The following is an 18,121-nucleotide window of genomic DNA, read 5'->3' on the forward strand; positions in this document are numbered from 1 at the left end:
AAAAGGGGAATTTGTCAAAGAGCAGAAAAGAGCTCAAGGCCATAAATGGGTCTTCCATGCATTGAGAAAGACCTGCTGTACTCCTGGAGATGGGCTTTAGCCAGGCCCTAAACAATAATGTATACTATTGTTAATGTCTGTGTCATTTTGGTCTTTTGTGGATAGTTGTCTCATTGGCAATCATACCACATCTTCTTTTTTTATAGTTCTGTAAAATTGATGTCACACTTATCTCCTAAACATCCAAATGATAAAAAATTGAAAAAAAAACCATACAAGACTAACAATGGCAAGAGGCTTAGTTCTATATAGTCATAGTCCACAGACAAGCTATACATAAATGTAAGAGACACTATCATAAGATCTGCCATGTAAACCAAATCTGAAGAAAGAAAAATCAAACTTTATAGATTAACAAGACTACTGACTACCTAGTTTTGGACTGGCACACAAACTTAAGGCTAGGTGTTGGTACTTGATCCTGTCTTATGGTAAAACTAAGAGTTATTGAACATGGTATATACAAATCAATGTCATAAAAGGTTCTTCACTCAATGATATTATGTTACGAATGACAAAAAACACTGGTACCAGCAGATCTAAGTAACATCATCAAATCACTTGCATGAATATGTACATGTAGGATTCCATCTTAACTTTCTTAACAAATCTGCACCTTACTGCTACTGCTTTCTATAGTCTAATTTGAATACAAAACAGTACATCACAAGATACTATTAGAAGTTTGATCTATTGAATGATTATCTCCCTTTAGCAGAATCAATGTTAAGTGTGTATGGTGATAAATGTTTTGTAGAAACTACATGCAGTAGGTCAACCATATTTGGCTATAAAATGGGTTAGTTGTAAGCTGAAATGTCTGTTTGGCAGGATTGTCTGACTTTTTGACAGATTTTTAATGATTAGTTTTGTCAAAATTCAGGTTTTTGTATTGTTTTTTCATCCTTTTTCTGATACCATAAGAAAGAGCTAATATTTTTGTATGTGTAAGGAATGATTGTAGAGTTAATTTATTGTTAAAGGTCTTGCCGGGTTCATATAACATGAACCATATCTTCATAATGTAAAGTTAAAACATTGAACTTGGATGAATCTGGCTATTTCTTAAGGTTTCTTTTGGTCATGAAGATATACTGTGGATTCATTAATATTCGTTGGATACCAATTTTCGTGGAATTCGTGGGTACTGGTGAACCACGAATTCAAATGCACAACGAATAGCATATTTTGAATAGGTTTTGTATACAGTAATTGATAAAACCACGAAATCAAATATCCACGAATATGCAAATTTTCAGCAATCCACGAAAATTGATATCCACGAAAATAAATGATTCCACAGTAAACCTTTCTACATATCTATACATCTTTTGTTTTTTAATGTTTAGGTCTGTGTTTATCTTTAGAAGGGGAATCTAAAAAGCACTTAGAACCCACAAAATTTCATTCACCTAAAAACTCTGAACAGCAAACTCAATTCTGATTACTAAAGCAGGTGCACTCAACAGTACTTTGCCATTTCTGTTTAAGATCAAAATACTTGAGTTTAAGTTGCTTATACCATTATTGACTTGAACAGCGTTTTTAGCACACATTTTTCCTCTCTCTCAGGTATTGATCATATTTATTGGTGTCAAAGTCACATTATATGCAAACTTATCTTTGCTTTGTGTCCTGTTTTATTTCTGTAGAGCCTGTGACTTTTGTAGTAGAAAGCCAAACATAAGGATAGTGATTGCTGGTGGCAGTGGCTTTAATCAACTTCTTAAAAGCTTAATATTTTAGAAGGTGGAATACATGGATGCTTAATATTTTGTTTATAGATGCCTCACGTTATGAAGTTTCTGTCTGTCATATGTCCTATCTCGACCTCATTTTCATGGTTCAGTGATTAATTGATAAAGAAGTTAAGATTTTTGTAATGTTAATTTCTTTTTGATCATGAGTATTAAGATAACTATATTAAGTATGTGCATACATTATGAGGTCCTCGTGCATGTCAGATAGGTTTTATTTGGACCATGACCTCATTTCATAGATCAGTGAACAAGGTTAAGTTTTCAAGGTCAATTCAATAAATCAGATGTTCTAAGCAATGTAGGTCTAATATATTTAGTGTATGGAATGATTGTAAGGTAAACATGTCTAACTGGCATCTGACCTTCACCTCATTTTCATGGTTCAGTGGTTAAAGTGAAGTTTTCTGTGTTTTGGTCTTTTTTGGGGGGCATACTATGTGCAATAGGTCAACTATATTTAATGTATGGAAGTATCTAATGATGTACATGCCAGGCTGTCAGGTTTTATTTTATCTTGACCTCATTTTTCACTGTTCAATGCTCAGTGTTCAGTAACGATGTCAAAAAGTGAGACAAAGGTATGCTGTTTCTGGCATCAACAATGCAATAGTTTGTGATAAGGTCTATTTTATGGTGAACCACAAGTGGTAGGTCAATCATATTTGGAATGCAGTTGTATAAGCATTGACGCATCTCATTTCCATGACAATTATTATGTTTTGTTCTGTTTTTTCCTAAAACTTTTAACATTAGGTCAACTATATTTGATGTATGTAATGATTGTTAGGTTTATATGTCTATCAAGCAGGTATCATTTGACTTTGACCTCATTTTCCTGGTTCATTGGTCAATGTAGTTTCCTGGTTAAGTTGGTTTCTTTGATATAATTAGCAATATTACAACTATATTTAATGCATAGATTGATTTTAAGGTGTATATAGATATAAGAAGATGTGGCATGAGTGCCAATGAGACAACTCTCCATCCAAGTCACAATTTATAAAAGTTAACCATTATAGATCAAAGTACGGTGTTCAACACAGAGCCTTGGCTCATACTGAACAGCAAGCTATAAAGGGCCCCAAAAAATTACTAGTGTAAAACCTTTCAAACAGGAAAACCAACGTTATGTCTGTTTGGCATGGATCATCTGACATTGACCTCATTTTTCTATGGTTCATTGGTCAATGTTAAGTTTTCTGGTTAAGTTCATTTCTAAGAAACTTTAAGCAATATATCAACTATATTTGGTGTATGGCATTATTGTAAGGTGTTCATGTATTTCCAGTTTGGTTTATCTGACCTTGACCTCATTTTATTGAACATGTTAAGATTATGTATGTTTATGACTATAAACATTAAATTAATGTTGAGTAAAGTAGGTGAGACATTTCAGCATGTGCACTTTATCATTTATACTGATTTTTTTATTGTCCGTCTTATCAAAGATTTTCCCCAGTGCGTTGCAGATGTTTTTACAAGCTCTAGCTCATTCCCTGAATCACTGGTTGTCATACCACATGCTAGGAAATAGACAAGTTCTACAAGATAACATGTCACCTCATTCTAAAACATTAATCTGATTCCAAACTTTATAAACCAATTTTCAAATCCTGTAATGTGGAGGTTTCCAATAAAATGTTTTGGTTCTCAAACAGTTCTAAAGGGGCCATAACAATAGCACAGGTGTCGTCTGCAGAGAAACTTCCTTGACCAGTAGCAAAGTAGGCTTCTTCGCAGGTTTTGCCTCACGTGTATAACTACAGATCCTAAAGTTAAGATAGTATATACAGAGTAAAAAACCTTTAGCATCATATCTTAAAAATTCAAAAGTTGTGGAAATTAATCTTAAGGTGGTACCCAACAATTTCACTAAAATAAATTTGACTCGTTTAATTTTCATAAAAATTCGACAAAGTATTAACTTATCAAAATTTCAAAAACTTTGAACCAACCGTTTTGTCAGAAAAATTACACTGGTTATATAGAAGTTTGACAAACACCAATTTTGATCATTGAGAAGCTTCTTATTCCCTTTTCAACACAACGTAATTAAATCATTTAGCTGATTTTACAGTTATCTCCCTGTAGTGTTAGGTACATCAATTTGTTTTGATCAACTTAAAATTTGCATCTTATGATTTATTTCTTTGTTACAATACTTCTTTTTAGTTTTAATAGTCAAGTTTATATATAAAGTATGCAAAGTATTTTTTACTCCATATAGTTCTACATGGTTCAAAATACTCCTGTTTTTTTTTATTTCTACAGGCAAATTAATAACTCTGAAGATCATTTTATCTTTAGGCACATTTAATGTTTGGCCATTATTTGTTGTTCACATAGAATATTAAACATGTACAACAATGCAATAGGCAATAAACACACAAAAACAGAACGGAATGAAAATAATGGCTTGGCATTAGAAATACAGTGGTATGCATAAAGACAGCTTATAATTTGAATAAATGGTTTAACATGTGTATAAATCTTTCATCTTTGAAAATATATAAAAAAAACAATGGCAAATTAAAAATGCATAGAAATCAAATGGTATAGAATACAAATTTATATAATTAATATAAACACTTGACACAAACCCTTTCTAAGTTATATGTTTTTACTATCTAAAAAAGTGATTTTAATTTACCCTTTTTTTTTTTGCACAACACAAACACAAATACAAAACATTTTGAGAACTTCCCTCACCACTCAAAATTTATTGGGTTATCTCCCATTGTACATTTGATTGTAGTTAACTTTGAAGAGCTGTTCTGAATAGATTAACTTTGAAACATTTAATTTTAGCAGACTAGTCTGAAAGGATTGGCATGCTGTTACTAATTTTTTTCCTATAGATAAATAATTCAGGATAGCCTAAACTATAAAGCTATTAATTATAAACACATGCAAACCTCATTTTTTTGGTTTTTGTTTTACCGATTAAGTTATATCAATTTTAAAGGTTTAAGACATAACCAGTGTCTCTCACTAGAAAAATGTTTTCATCAGAAATAGAATATAATTATTTTTACTGAATCTGCACTTTATCTACATTCCTTTGCTGTCTAAAATAAAACCAAAACCTATACTATAACATCTTAAGCCCATATACAAAGCTTTACAATATAAATTCCTTCCATATAAAAAAGTTTTCATCCAACTAATCAACTTATAATCCTTTGAGAAAGACATCTTAAAGTTCATTTGCTTATCAAAATTTATGAGACAGTAATTTGTACTGTATCACGTAAGATCTCTGTTTTAGGAGACTAAACAATAGGCATTTAAACAGTTAAATAATATTTTATATCCATCAAGTACATAGAACTTTTTAACACTGTCTATATAAAAAAATCTCCAAATTTTACCAGCAGTACTATATATTAACTTACTCCTTATATAATTACATTGTACTTGGAAGCCTATCATTAAAGTTCTTTCTCTATTCATTGAGATCCTAGCTAAATACTGACTAGATTTTGAGCACTATATAAATTTACCATGAAGGGACTCAAAGGACTTTAAAATTAGTAAATCAAATGTTTGGTTTTATAAAAAACCTATCAGCTACTCTAACAACTTTCATTCTCCTTTGTAAGCCCCTTAGGTAATCATGCAAACAATATACATTTTATTAACAATAAACAGAGGAGGCATTGTATACACAAGTATATCAAAAGCTTTCACATAATTTACACAAACCCACTCTTTCAACATTTCTATTAATTTTTTATATTTGACTTAATTATTAATTAGTTTTTGTTTCTCACAGCCGATTATTTGTACAAAAAGGTTTTCTCACAATCAAACACAGAGACATTTGAAAGAATTAACTTTTGAAATGGTCCCTTTACAACCTCATTTGTTCAGCTAATTATCAAATAAATGCTTTGCCATATATATTGGTATTATGATGTCAGATGCCCCTTTTTTATATTTTATTTGCATTACATTATAAAAGATTCCAACATTTTATAAATATTGATATGATCTCATTTATTGATACGCCTGAATTTGTCATTTGTCGTGCAAGCTGTTGAAATTATTCATTTTTCACTTCAGGTATATATTGCTCAGTATGAAGCATGACCTTGACTTTTTATATAAATCATAATGATTAAGAAAGCCACATTTAAAAGCTGAATAAATGTCTGAACATTGTAAATCATTTTTCGAATAGCTTTAATAATGAAATCTTACTTTTTTTGTTCAAGTACATGTATTTAAAGAAAGCAAAAATCTGACAGTGACAATATACTGACTACATATGGCAATACATGTTTGTGATGTGTATCTAAATTATACACTACAACACATATATAAATATCACACAAGAAGTATTATTCATTGATTTAGTCTACTGATAAGTGTTATAAACAAAGAAAATTTAAATATATATTAATTATAAAAAATAACAGTGAGATTAAACAAACATTTTTTTTCTTCATTTCTACAATCTATGTTATAAATTTGATGCAAAAACCAACCACATCCTTATCATTATAGCAAATCTTATAACACAAGCATCTCTGCTTTCACTTAAAGCAAAATCAAAAGCTTTATACAATAGCTTCAGTGGGTTCAGAGTTCAACATTTTCAACCCTTGTTTCTTCAGTAATTTATAAGTTCAACACCTTAAACTGTTGCCATATAAAATATATGTTATTAATAAACCCTTTCAACTCTTGCTTTGTGACATTTATGCTCAATAAGTTCAGAGTTGAATCTTTTTCACACTTGCTTTTTAAAATAGGTGTTCAGTAAATTCAGAGTTCAACATTTTCAATCCTTGCATTATCAAATAGATATTCAGTAAGTTCAGAGTTCAACCCTTGCCTTAATCAATAAGGAACAAAATTTGAGTTACTAGTAAAAAAAATATCCACCTAGATATTTTAATTGAATGTAGCAAACTGTAAAAAACAAAATGACAGTCAGACATCATGGAATTTAAAACATCCATTTTGGTTGCTCTTTTTTTTATGTCAATTCTCATCCTTATTTCTCAATGTAAAGCACTGTTATGAGTCTGACAGATATCAAATTGATAAAATTTGCAGAAAATTTATATATTTCAGAACAAATTGGAATTTTACAAATAAGAAAAAATAATTATAATACATGTATAACATTGAAAAGAGAGAAATAAATTATAAAAAAACCAAGATTGTTTCAAAAACAAAAACCATCATTTAACAAAAGGCCACATTTTCTTCTCTTTATCTAATAATTTTGTAGACCATATCACAAACATATCTTCAGTCTTACGATTGTTCAGTATAACGATTTTTACGATTGTTCAGTATTACGATTTTTACGATTGTTCATTATTAAAGCATAAAAAATGTTATTGCACATGGTAATGATTGCTTTCTTACAGATCCAAGGGTAACCATATATTTCTCTTTTCATAAACTGATCAAAAATTGGTAATTAATGTAAACAGTTCAACTACTCTCTTAAATTAATGAACCTTATTCATTATCCTGTTCTTTAAATATTAATTAGAAAAGAAAAGTCCAATAAGATAATCCTGTGAAAACTGGTGCGCTGAATTTAATATATAGACATATGGTTCATTTCCACCTTGAACACTATTTCTAATTTCTGGCAAAATGTCAAAAAAACACTGCTGCGACATTGACAGCAAATGCAGAATTCACAAAAGTGTGGCCTGGACAAGAAACAACTATTAAGCTCACATTCTTGTTGCAACTTGGTCGAAATGTTAATAAATTATATACAGTGTCTAATATCACAACTAGAACTCTAACCGGTAGGCTGAGCAGCTCGTTTCATGATCTTGAAGATGAATTGTACAACGACTTGCAGAAGGACCGACATCTATATTTAGCTCGCTCAATTTATCACGATTGAGACCCATCCAGTGCCGTAAAGTATCATTATCGTAGGTTGGTATTAATGTGACTTCTGAATTCTTGTTATCCCAAGTTTCCTTTGCTTCCATTAAAGCTGTGAGAGTTTGTGGGTTAGGTGAAAGTGAACTGAGGACATAATATCTAGCTCTAACTCGTTTAAAGAATTCTATGTCGCTATATGATGGATTTCCATGATTTGGTATGTATGTCAGATCTACATAGAATGGTGTAAATGGTGGAAGTGGAGGGGTCTTTACAGCTGGGCTTGCTCTACTGGAACCTGTAGATGTTGAGGGTCTTTTCCCCAGGGAAGTGGAAGGCTTAGACTTTGGTTCAGCAGCACTTGCAGGCCTGGTCCTAGTTGTATTGAGCTTGCTGGATGGCCCATTTGAAGATGTATCTAATTTAGCTTTTGCTCTACTAGTAGCTAGAGGATCTTTTTTCACACCATTTTTAGCTGGATCTGGCTTGGCAGTCTTTTTAGCTGAAGATGGTTTGCCATTTCCTGCTGGTGGCTTAGCACCTGCATCTGGGGGTGGGGGAGAAGGTAGGCCCATTGGTTTTCCCCATTCTGCTTCTGGATCAAAAGGATTAGTTGACAATTTTTTCTCCACCTCTTCAGCCTCCATATTCTCCTTGAAAGCAGCCTCACCAAATGGACTCTGTGATTGAGGAGCATAAGGATCAAAACCCAATCCATTTACTGGCTTGACTTCTTCTGAAGGAGATTCGGAGGAACTTCTTTGCTCCTCATATTGTGCAAATGGATCTGATGTTTGCATGGATGGCATATTTGGACTACCAGAACAAAATGGATCATATGGGTCCATGGATTCCAAAGGTCTTTTTTCTGGTGTTTCTGGAGTCCCAAGACCACCTCCTGACTGTATTTCTTTAGGGTCAGGAGTTTCATCCTTTTCAAAGGCTTCAGGAATGTTAGACACCTCTAGTGAATCATTATATTGTTCATGTGTTCCATCCAAAGACTCCTTAACTTGTTGTTCTTCATCTTCCTGTTCGTAAACCTCAATACCAACTCCATCTTGTTTACCATGTGCTAAATCTTTATCGTCATCACATAAATAATCCTCCTCTTCTTCAGCAAATTTGTCCTCAACTACACCTTCATCTGGACTGATGGAACCTTCATCACAAATCTCATCTTGACCTTTAACCTCTGGTTCAGTGAGATCAAAATCTTTCTCCTGACTCTCTTTCAGCTCTGGAGAACTTTCTTTCTCGTTAACTTCTGCACCTTGAGTAAAAGCTTTATTTTCAAATGCATATGGAGATTCATCGTCGACCTTTTCTTCGTCTAACTGTCCTTTGTTATCTTCCAAGCCATCTAAGTTTCGTTCACTAACATCCACCTGACTGTCATTCTCGTCAGGTGAGATTTCATCTTCATCTACTTCACCAATGGTTTCCTGCATCCTACCTTGCGATTCAATAATATTCTCTTGTATTTTATTTTGTGATTCCACAATATCTTCATCTTCAAATTTTTCCTGTACTTGTACTACATCAGGTGGATTATCTCCCTGTATTTCCCTCTCCATAACATTATCTTCTTCATGGTGATCCATTTCTTGGCTAGTAGTCATACTTTTTTGCATCAAATCTTCTGATGTTTGGTCAAGTTCTGCAATGTCAGCTGCTTTGCTGGACATCAAAGATTCAGAATTTGTCAATGATTCAAATGCCTCTGAACCCTGATCTGGTATATCATCACCATACAATGACTTCTGCATTGGGTCTTGTGTTGTTGGTTGAAGTGGTTCACTTTCAGCTGAAGGGATAGATTTTTCGGAGGAATCAAAATCAAATGGAGGTTTATCATCTAGTGGAGTTGATGTAGTGGCTGCTGTTAGATCAACGTCTGGTTCAAGACCTTGTACAACATCCGGTTCAATGGGTGCCATTCCAGATATCAGAGGTTTCTCCTCATTACTTTTTCTATCGTTAACTGGGATCATATCAGGTTGTGAGAAAGCTTCCTGTGCAGGGTATTCAACAGGTTCTGGTAGAGCTTCTGGCTGGACATCCACGTTGTCATCATATATTCCAAAGTTATTCAAATTCTGCCCCTGTTCCTCAGTAGGTGTTCCGTTTGACATTAAATCTCCTCCATTGTAACCTTCATGGAAACTTTCCATCATCTTATTTCCCATCTCAGCTCCTCCTATTCCCATCAAGTCAAGGTCATCAGGAGAGGAAGTATTCGATTGGTCATACTCATCAGTAGGATTAGGTAGTGGCTCTGGTGATGCCTCCTTTACTTCACTAACACCAGTATCTGTTGCTAATCCACTATCAACAACTGGTTCAGAAGGAGAAAGATCAACAACTGGTTCATTAGGAGATAGATCCAGTAATGATGATTCCTGCATTGGTTCAACTACAGCTACAGGAGGTTCCTCAACAATTGGCACTTCTTCAACTACTTCTTTCTTCTCTTCTTTTTCCTCTACTTTTTCTTTCACTTCTTCCTCCACTTTTTCTACAGGTTTTTCTGCTGGTGCTTTGGTAGGGGATTCCTTTTTAGCCTTAGTTTCAGTTTTAGCCTTTGTAGCTGTTTTGGCAGCTGGAGCTGTTTTTGTTGGCTTACTTGCTTTATCATCTTTCTTTGCTGTCTTCTTATTCTCATCCTCTTTTGAACCTTTATCTGCCCTTAAAGAGGATGCTGTCGGGACTCTTGGTTTAGAGGGTTGTGGTTTACTTTCCTCTTTTTTTGGTTCAGGCTTTTTGCGTTCAAATGAAGATTTTACTTCTGAGGTTTTCTTATCTGAAGAGGCTCTCAATTCTGATGTTCGTCTAACTTCACTTACCGGTTTTGAACTTTTAGCAGTGGCTGGTTCAGCTGATTTTACAGGGGGTTTACTTGGAGCAGGACGTGCAGCCAAGGAATTCCTTTTTGTTGCAGAGGTTGGTTTACTTTCCAAATCTTTTGCTGTACAAGATGCATGTTTCAAAATATCTAAGTGCTTCATTTTTTCTAATCCTTCTAGTAGTTTGTACTGGGGTGCATTTCCAGGAAAGAAAATTCTAGTAATTTTTTCATTTGGATCTGCAGGTTGCCATACAAGAAGTGTACATACTGATAACTGGTTCTGAATTGGTATCTGGTGCAGGGAACCATGTTCAGACAGGTGCTTGTTCCAATGTTGATAAAAGTCTTTTAGTTCTTTACTATCGGAGACTGGATTCAAAACATACATGTTCAATGATCCGTGACCTACTTTGTGATACAAATTAATAGGTTGTAATGGCTGTGAAGTCATTGGACGTGTGCATTGTTGTGGAACATGTCCAAGTTGTTTTGCATATTCTATTAATCTACTTCCTTCATCAGACAAATTGATGCATAAACTAGGTTCCTTATCTGCCTGACCATTGACTACTGCTGAATGACTGACTTTATCTGAACCATTCAAATACATGTGACCTATTTCTGGATGAATATATTCTGTACTCTTCCGCTTCAGCAAGGTGCTTATTCCAAATACATTATCAGTGCCTAAATGTGTCATGAGAAAAGCATCAATACGATCTAGATGTCTGGTAAGGTCCCAGAAACAAGCTTTTCTACTGTATCCACCATTTATCAAAAGATTAAAGCCGCTAACTCCAAACAATGATGAATCTCCTTCACTTCCAGGGAAGATATATAAGGTAGGCTTGTTAAATCTTATACTTCCTACAACGTCAGATGTTCTCAACAAATCTTCTGAAGTTTTAGCATTAATAAAGCTAGCAATGTAGGCAGTGAATTGCAATACACCATGAACATTATCTAAAGATTTCTCGTCAGAACTAACTTTTACAACAGTGTTTTTGAAAACTTCTAGTTTCTTTAAGCTGTCACTTTTCCATTCACCTCCTTTGCTGAAGTAGAAATTAATCTGTCCACCATTTTGTTGTTTCATCGCATCCTCGATTTCTTTATCTTTACACATTTGAGCGAAGCTTGCAATAGAGAAAGTGTCATCCTGTAACACCCACGCTCCATTACCAGAGAAGAAGTGACCAGCGTATATTAGGTGCTTATACGGAGCACTTAAGGTCAAGAAATTTTTCAGTGCTGCCACCAATGTTTCCAGATGAGAGTTGACAACTATCATGGAGGCCATCTTTTCTGTACCATAGTTAAGTACTCGTTCACCTGAAATATATAAATAAAGTATAATAATTATGTGACAAAATGTTGATAAATTTATATTTTTGACTATCTGACTATGCAACAACTGAATTCTCAACCTATAACAAGAAATAATGAAAATTTCTATGGAATGGAAATGGATAAGAGATGATCTGAAAATGGAATTTTGTAAAATTTTCCTGTAATCTGTTGTGTAAATATATAAATTTTCAAATCTATGGAAGAAACAAATCTTCCCCTAATTTTTGGACTTAAAAGAACTGTAATATGTAAAGTTTGCACTTTGAATTTGAAAATGAACCTGTGTGACATAGACATATATACTGGTACTATCAAGAAAGTAAATTCTGTCTATATCATATTATGACATATGATTTATCCTGAACTGTTCTCCAATTCAATAATTCCAAGAATCCTTAAACATAGCCTCTGACCAGTCTTACTGTTCAAACAACTATTTCCTTATGGACACTGTGCATGCAAGATACAAATTTTAGAATACAATTTACACAGTTTGCATGGAGATCTTAATTACTGTAAATTTATAATCTGTTGCAAGGTTTTATTATTGTGAATAATGCAGCAGGGAGAGTATTACAATGATAAGCATTCCAAAATCTGACACATATATTTGTATGCAGTTTTTCCTGCAAGCCCTATTATAACTGCAAACATGACTTTCTGAATTCTCAGTATTAAAATATTAGAGATGGGAAGACAGTACTGATACAGGTTCATATTAAAAACACAGTAAGGGTCAAACCAAAAGTATTATACAAAACAACATGCAACATTAGGGACATTTGTAATACATATACAGGAAAGGACATTTGTTACACATATACATGTACATTAAACAAGATTAAAAGCAGGTATTCAATCAAATATCTGTTTAAATTTATACTTTACAAAGATACATGTATGTTTTTAATCTTTTTATATCAATCAAACAAAGCAAAGACATCATGCAGTGGTTAGCCGTGGGTATGACAAAACATTTTATTTTCAAGGTTTCTAAGACCTGGGAAGTCATAAAGAAAAGGTACAAAAATTAATTAATTCAAGTCCTCTGTCAAATCTCTTGACAATTCAAACAAACATCATTGTCAACTCTCATTAATTCAGTTCGACCCATGACAAACATGCACATTTACATGCATACCTTTCAGACTTGTATCGATTCCTAACTTAAACAGCAGACGACAGTGCATTGCTTAAATAGCAGACGGACAATTCTTTGCTTCAACAGCAGACGATGCAGTAATCTTTATGTGCCTTATTTTGATCAAAATATCATATAATGAAGATTGTAAAACCAATACACCATAAAATATTATCTTATAAAGAATTTAATGCCAATTACTTTTATAACACCTCCTAATGTACAAAGATAAAAGTATTCTACTGTAACTTATAATCATACTCAAATTTAACGCCACTTTCAGCAATGATTAGTTATCAGATAGCAGAATGGTTGAAATGTGACTAGGTAGCAGAATAATACTTTTATTCAAAATGTAATGTAGTTGTATGAATAAAACGAGAGGTGGGCTTTTACATCAATGAGGCAGCAATCCAACAAGAATATCAACGCATTTGTAGAGGGCATCACACAATCCTTAACAATAAACAGGTGTGCAGGGGTGGATTCCTAAAGGGGAGTTCCCAACCCAGGATAAAAGGGGCGTGTGTTCAAACCATATGTCCCCATTCAAATGCATTGATCGTCAAAAAAAAGGGTAGGGTTCAACCCCTCAACCCCCAACCCTCTTTCTGGAACTGCCATTGGGTGTGTATGCAATAATTCTGCTTTAAACTGTTCTGAGTTTTAAATTCTGAATAAGTTTAACAGAAACAATTAAAAGATGTGCCAATCAAATAATGAAAACATGATACAACATATGGTAATTCCTAATGGATCTTACGTTGAGATGGTTTAAATAAATAAAATGTACTATACAAAAGACTGTCCCACTCCATAAAATAACTATTAAAATGGCTACCCATACATTTAAGAATATGCAGTACGACCTTGAGATGTAGGTGTAAATTAATCATTGTTTACTTTTATCATAATCCATACTGATTTAAAGAGTGTTACCACACAGAAACTAATCTCTAAGAAAAATAAATAGAGCTATTTGCTATCTTCTTCTAATTGACAAAATTACACCTAGCATGATTAACAAGTTCAAAATTAAGTAAATGGATTCTGCTGATAGCAATAAATTCATTATATTGCCAAAATTTAAAAGGTTTTGTTTTAAAAAGTATAGTAAAAGTTGTAAGAAGTAACAAGGATTAATACAAGTTGTCATGTTATAAAGCATGCCTCCACTCGAAGTATTGGAAAATTTGAAGTCGTTGCCTGACAGATCTGTGAATTCCCTAGATATAGAAAGTTATGGCTTCGCTGGAGACCAAATATTGAGTCATTCTGTTTAAGGGCATATCCAACAGTTTCAGGGGAGGTAATAACAAACGTAAACGTCGTCTATTGTTTCCCGTAATTTCACGGTGTTTCAACGACGTCATAATGGCCGTTTGGAAAGAGCGGTTTCTTTCCTCATTGGAAATGGCACGGCGGGAATCGGCAAAAAAATCATACAGAATATTAGCAGAACTAGAATTCAAAACTAAAAGATATCTTTGTCCATTTGGTCTATTATAAAAGAACTGCAATTATCTTAATCATTACTAGACCATACTCACTTTTAAGTTTCCGTTTTATTAAATTATCTTCAATACAGTAGAAAACAACGAGAGCAAATGCATAATGATTTATTATTGCATAAGAAAGTAACACAAATTGTAATTAGTTCTTTATCAACTTTTTCCGAGATTTTGTCATTCAGGATAGAAAACTTAAAGTTTGGTTTTACTTGAGAAAGATGAAAAAAAAGGTTTCTTGAGAAAAAATAAATACGGCGTAAAATAGCATTTATCATGCATCTAGCTTTGCGTTGAAGTGCTAATAGATATACAGTAGCTCTTTAAATGAATATAAACTTTAACCGGTAAACTATGTAAAACAAAAGATGACACAGTAATAAAAAAATATTGAAATAGGAAAACATTGTAATATATACACTGACATGCAAGTAGAAAATATCCGACGATGTTGGTGTTTACTTATGTATGAGGAAACAAATATAATTAAAAAATAAAACACAAAAAAAAACAGTGTAGGTGTCTTTACTAGTTAGACACGCCCTTTTCAGTCAGTATGTCCATAACATGATGGGAAAAAAACAGCCTTTGACAAAATACCATAATTCAAAATGGGGAGGGGGGGCTAATAGCTTTACTCACGATTTTGATCATCATTCAACTTTATCGAGTACGGCATACGTTTTACCGCTAGTACACTCTTTATATCTTGATAATGTATCAATCGATCCACTCTCGCCTCGTCGTAGATATGCGTGATATATTTGCCACTGGAGCACGGCAGCAATAAATTCATCAGTTTCATATAGTGATGCATAATCATTAGTTCTCAACTGATAATTGTCTCAAACAGTGTTCCAGTTTTGTTTTTTTATTTTTATTTTATATCTTATTTTAAAAACGAAAATTTTAGAATTTCTTTCCGCATCTTTCTCTTTGAATTCACTTTTTTGAATAATCAATAATAATATAGAGTGGGGTGCTCAATTTCGCCATATCTTTCCATGTTTTCTTCAGTTTATGTTCAGGTCTTTATGTTTTTGAAGTATACTGATATTTCTATATGAAGATAACTTCAAATGCAAATTATTCTTAGCTTGAAAACGTGTTTGTTTTGAGAAAAATCATCTGAAAAGTGTGATTAAAGGGTGTTTGAAATTTCCTGATTTTTTGTCAACGGGGGACACATATTCGCCGTTTTTGCATAATATCTATTTTAAACCAAATAACTGCAGCTTTAAACAATATTTATCAAATAAATTTCATTATAGATGAATAGCAGACATTTGAAAGGTGTAAAAAACTGAAATTTTGGGCAATCAGTCAAGAAAATAACTAAGAAATATTTCTTTGAATTTTTTTTTTATGTCCGTTTTTCTGTCCTTTGCGGTTAGTTCCGAAATTATGTCTCATTTTCAAAAATAACCATATTTGTTTTAAAAATATAATTTATCGGCATATTTCTTCCATTTCAACCATCCTTTGAAGTTTTTACACCTTAAAATTATAAAACGGCGTAATTGTGTCCACGGCGAATATGAGCGCCCCACTCTAGTAGTCTACATCAGTGGTTACATTGTATACAGCCAAACTATGTAGAGGGCAGTAGAACAGAAAACAATTTCCATTGTGTATATATGCAATAACTCATATATTGAAGCGTAAAACCACGGCAGTCAGGCTCGTTTAGGTGAAAAAAATACTGTCACAGTTTCAATTTCATATACTTATATAAATTATAGTAAATATGTCATAAAAGCAAAAACACACGAAAAAATGTCCACAATTTATTTTAACATTCAACATTTTTCGGTCGTTTTGTTTATGCTCAAGTTAATGTCAAACTGATCTGTTTTGTTCAACAAAGTATGTTTTCATCTACAACTGCAAAAGGAGCAACTTCAATTTTCATGTGACCTTTGTTGTTGTTTATAGATTTTATTCGAAGTTCCTTTATCCCTTCAATCATTTATTTAGATAGTATTTTAGCGTATAGATAGCGCGAAACTCTCCTTACTCTATGCATCTGATATAACGACATTTTTATTTCGACTAAATGAGGCTGCAAATTTATACATCCGAGCAGCTAAACGGCCGCACCCAATTTTAGCAAATATATACACGTAACTGTCGGACAGGAGCAGTCCAGAGACGGAATATTTCTATACCCAATTAATCCATTTTTAATGATAAAGATTTTAAAGGTATACATTAATACGTCAGCGAAACCAACGACACATATAACTCTAAGAGTTAACATACAGATTTTTGTTATAGCTAGAAGTCTGTAAAGAGGAAAAGCCAAAACTGCAACAAGAATATATAATACGCCCTGCTTTGTACTATAGACCGACAAACAGAAACGGACTTCTAACGTGTAATTCGTTTGTTGTAAAAGAGGGATGAAATACCGTATACGATAGCCGGGGACTATTTTAATAGTTTGTTATTCCATGGTTTGCTAAACCGAATAATTCAGTACCTCCCCGTAATCGATCTCTCCTACTTGCTATGTAGTAATCGTAGATCAGCGGAATATAACGACTGAATTATTCGGGTTAATGGTTTGCATGTTTCACATTCGGGTTTCACAATTTTGGCGAACACTATAGTAGAGCTAACTGAATTATTATCTCGTTCATATACTGGTCCATTATAAAGAAGAAGAGGCGACATGACTGCTGTCGAGACAACTATCCAACAAAGTCACAGTGTAAAAATACATTTGTCTGCAACACCGTCGCACTGCCTATGAAAAATTAGCGGGAACTATAACGTTACGTTCCGAAACGTCTTATTTTTGGCGCAATTTGTGAGGCTTACGGAAGGGATTGAGTAAACAGTATGATATTACTCGATTTTTCTCAAAAACGAGTACGGTGACAAATATTTTTCAAAACGTTATGACGTTCCATTTTTTTCAAAGAATAACATATCTTACTTTGGTCAAATCGACACCTTTAGAAACATTTAAAAAAATCTAAAATGTGCATTTCAAATGTTCATTTCTTACCGTTTTTGGGGGTAACCATGACGTTTTTGGCTTTATTTGAGAAAGAATTAATTCTTTAAATGGTCAAGTTAGATTTTTCTAACCATCTTGAATTATTTTGCTTTAATTTGCGCCCAATTATATAAGTATATTTTGATTAAAAAATCATATTTAAATTTTTTAAATAAAAAACGTTTTTTACTCCAAAATTCCAAAAATGTTCAATTTTCACCAGCATTTTTTGCAAAAACGAAATCGACAACATATATTGTTTTGGGCAAAATTCGATTCTCTGTCAATTGAAGAATAAAATATCTTAAAGGGAAAAAATTCTCACCGTCAGAAATAAACTGTTGGATATGCCCTTAAAAGTAGTACTGGAGAGAATGAGTTATGAAAATATTACCTATATATTCCTTGACTAAGGATATAATAAACATATTTGTATACAAAGGTAAAGTTGAATTTATGGGTCGTCTAGTAAAAAATTAGCAAAATTCATTGCTTTTTGAAAACCCTTTAAGATTCAAAATAAATAAAAAAATATGTCCATGTGATACCTATGTCCCACACTTATAAATAAGACAGTAAATTCTG

At 33.0% G+C, this 18,121-nt stretch overlaps 1 protein-coding gene across 2 annotated transcripts in view; it reads right to left on the reverse strand.

The window, feature by feature from the left end:
- Window positions 1-4,115: 4,115 nt before the first annotated feature.
- The window catches only part of LOC134716347 (microtubule-associated protein 1B-like), a 33,336-nt gene continuing 19,330 nt past the window's right edge, over window positions 4,116-18,121 (reverse strand). For both annotated transcript variants that reach the window (XM_063579286.1, XM_063579284.1), the window contains one exon: window positions 4,116-11,865. In XM_063579286.1, the coding sequence (XP_063435356.1) occupies window positions 7,586-11,865 (4,280 nt within the window). In that variant the 3' untranslated portion in view covers window positions 4,116-7,585. The remainder of the gene's footprint in view (window positions 11,866-18,121) is intronic.

Source organism: Mytilus trossulus, chromosome 4 (assembly GCF_036588685.1).
Source record: "Mytilus trossulus isolate FHL-02 chromosome 4, PNRI_Mtr1.1.1.hap1, whole genome shotgun sequence".
NCBI classification, from domain to species: domain Eukaryota; kingdom Metazoa; phylum Mollusca; class Bivalvia; order Mytilida; family Mytilidae; genus Mytilus; species Mytilus trossulus.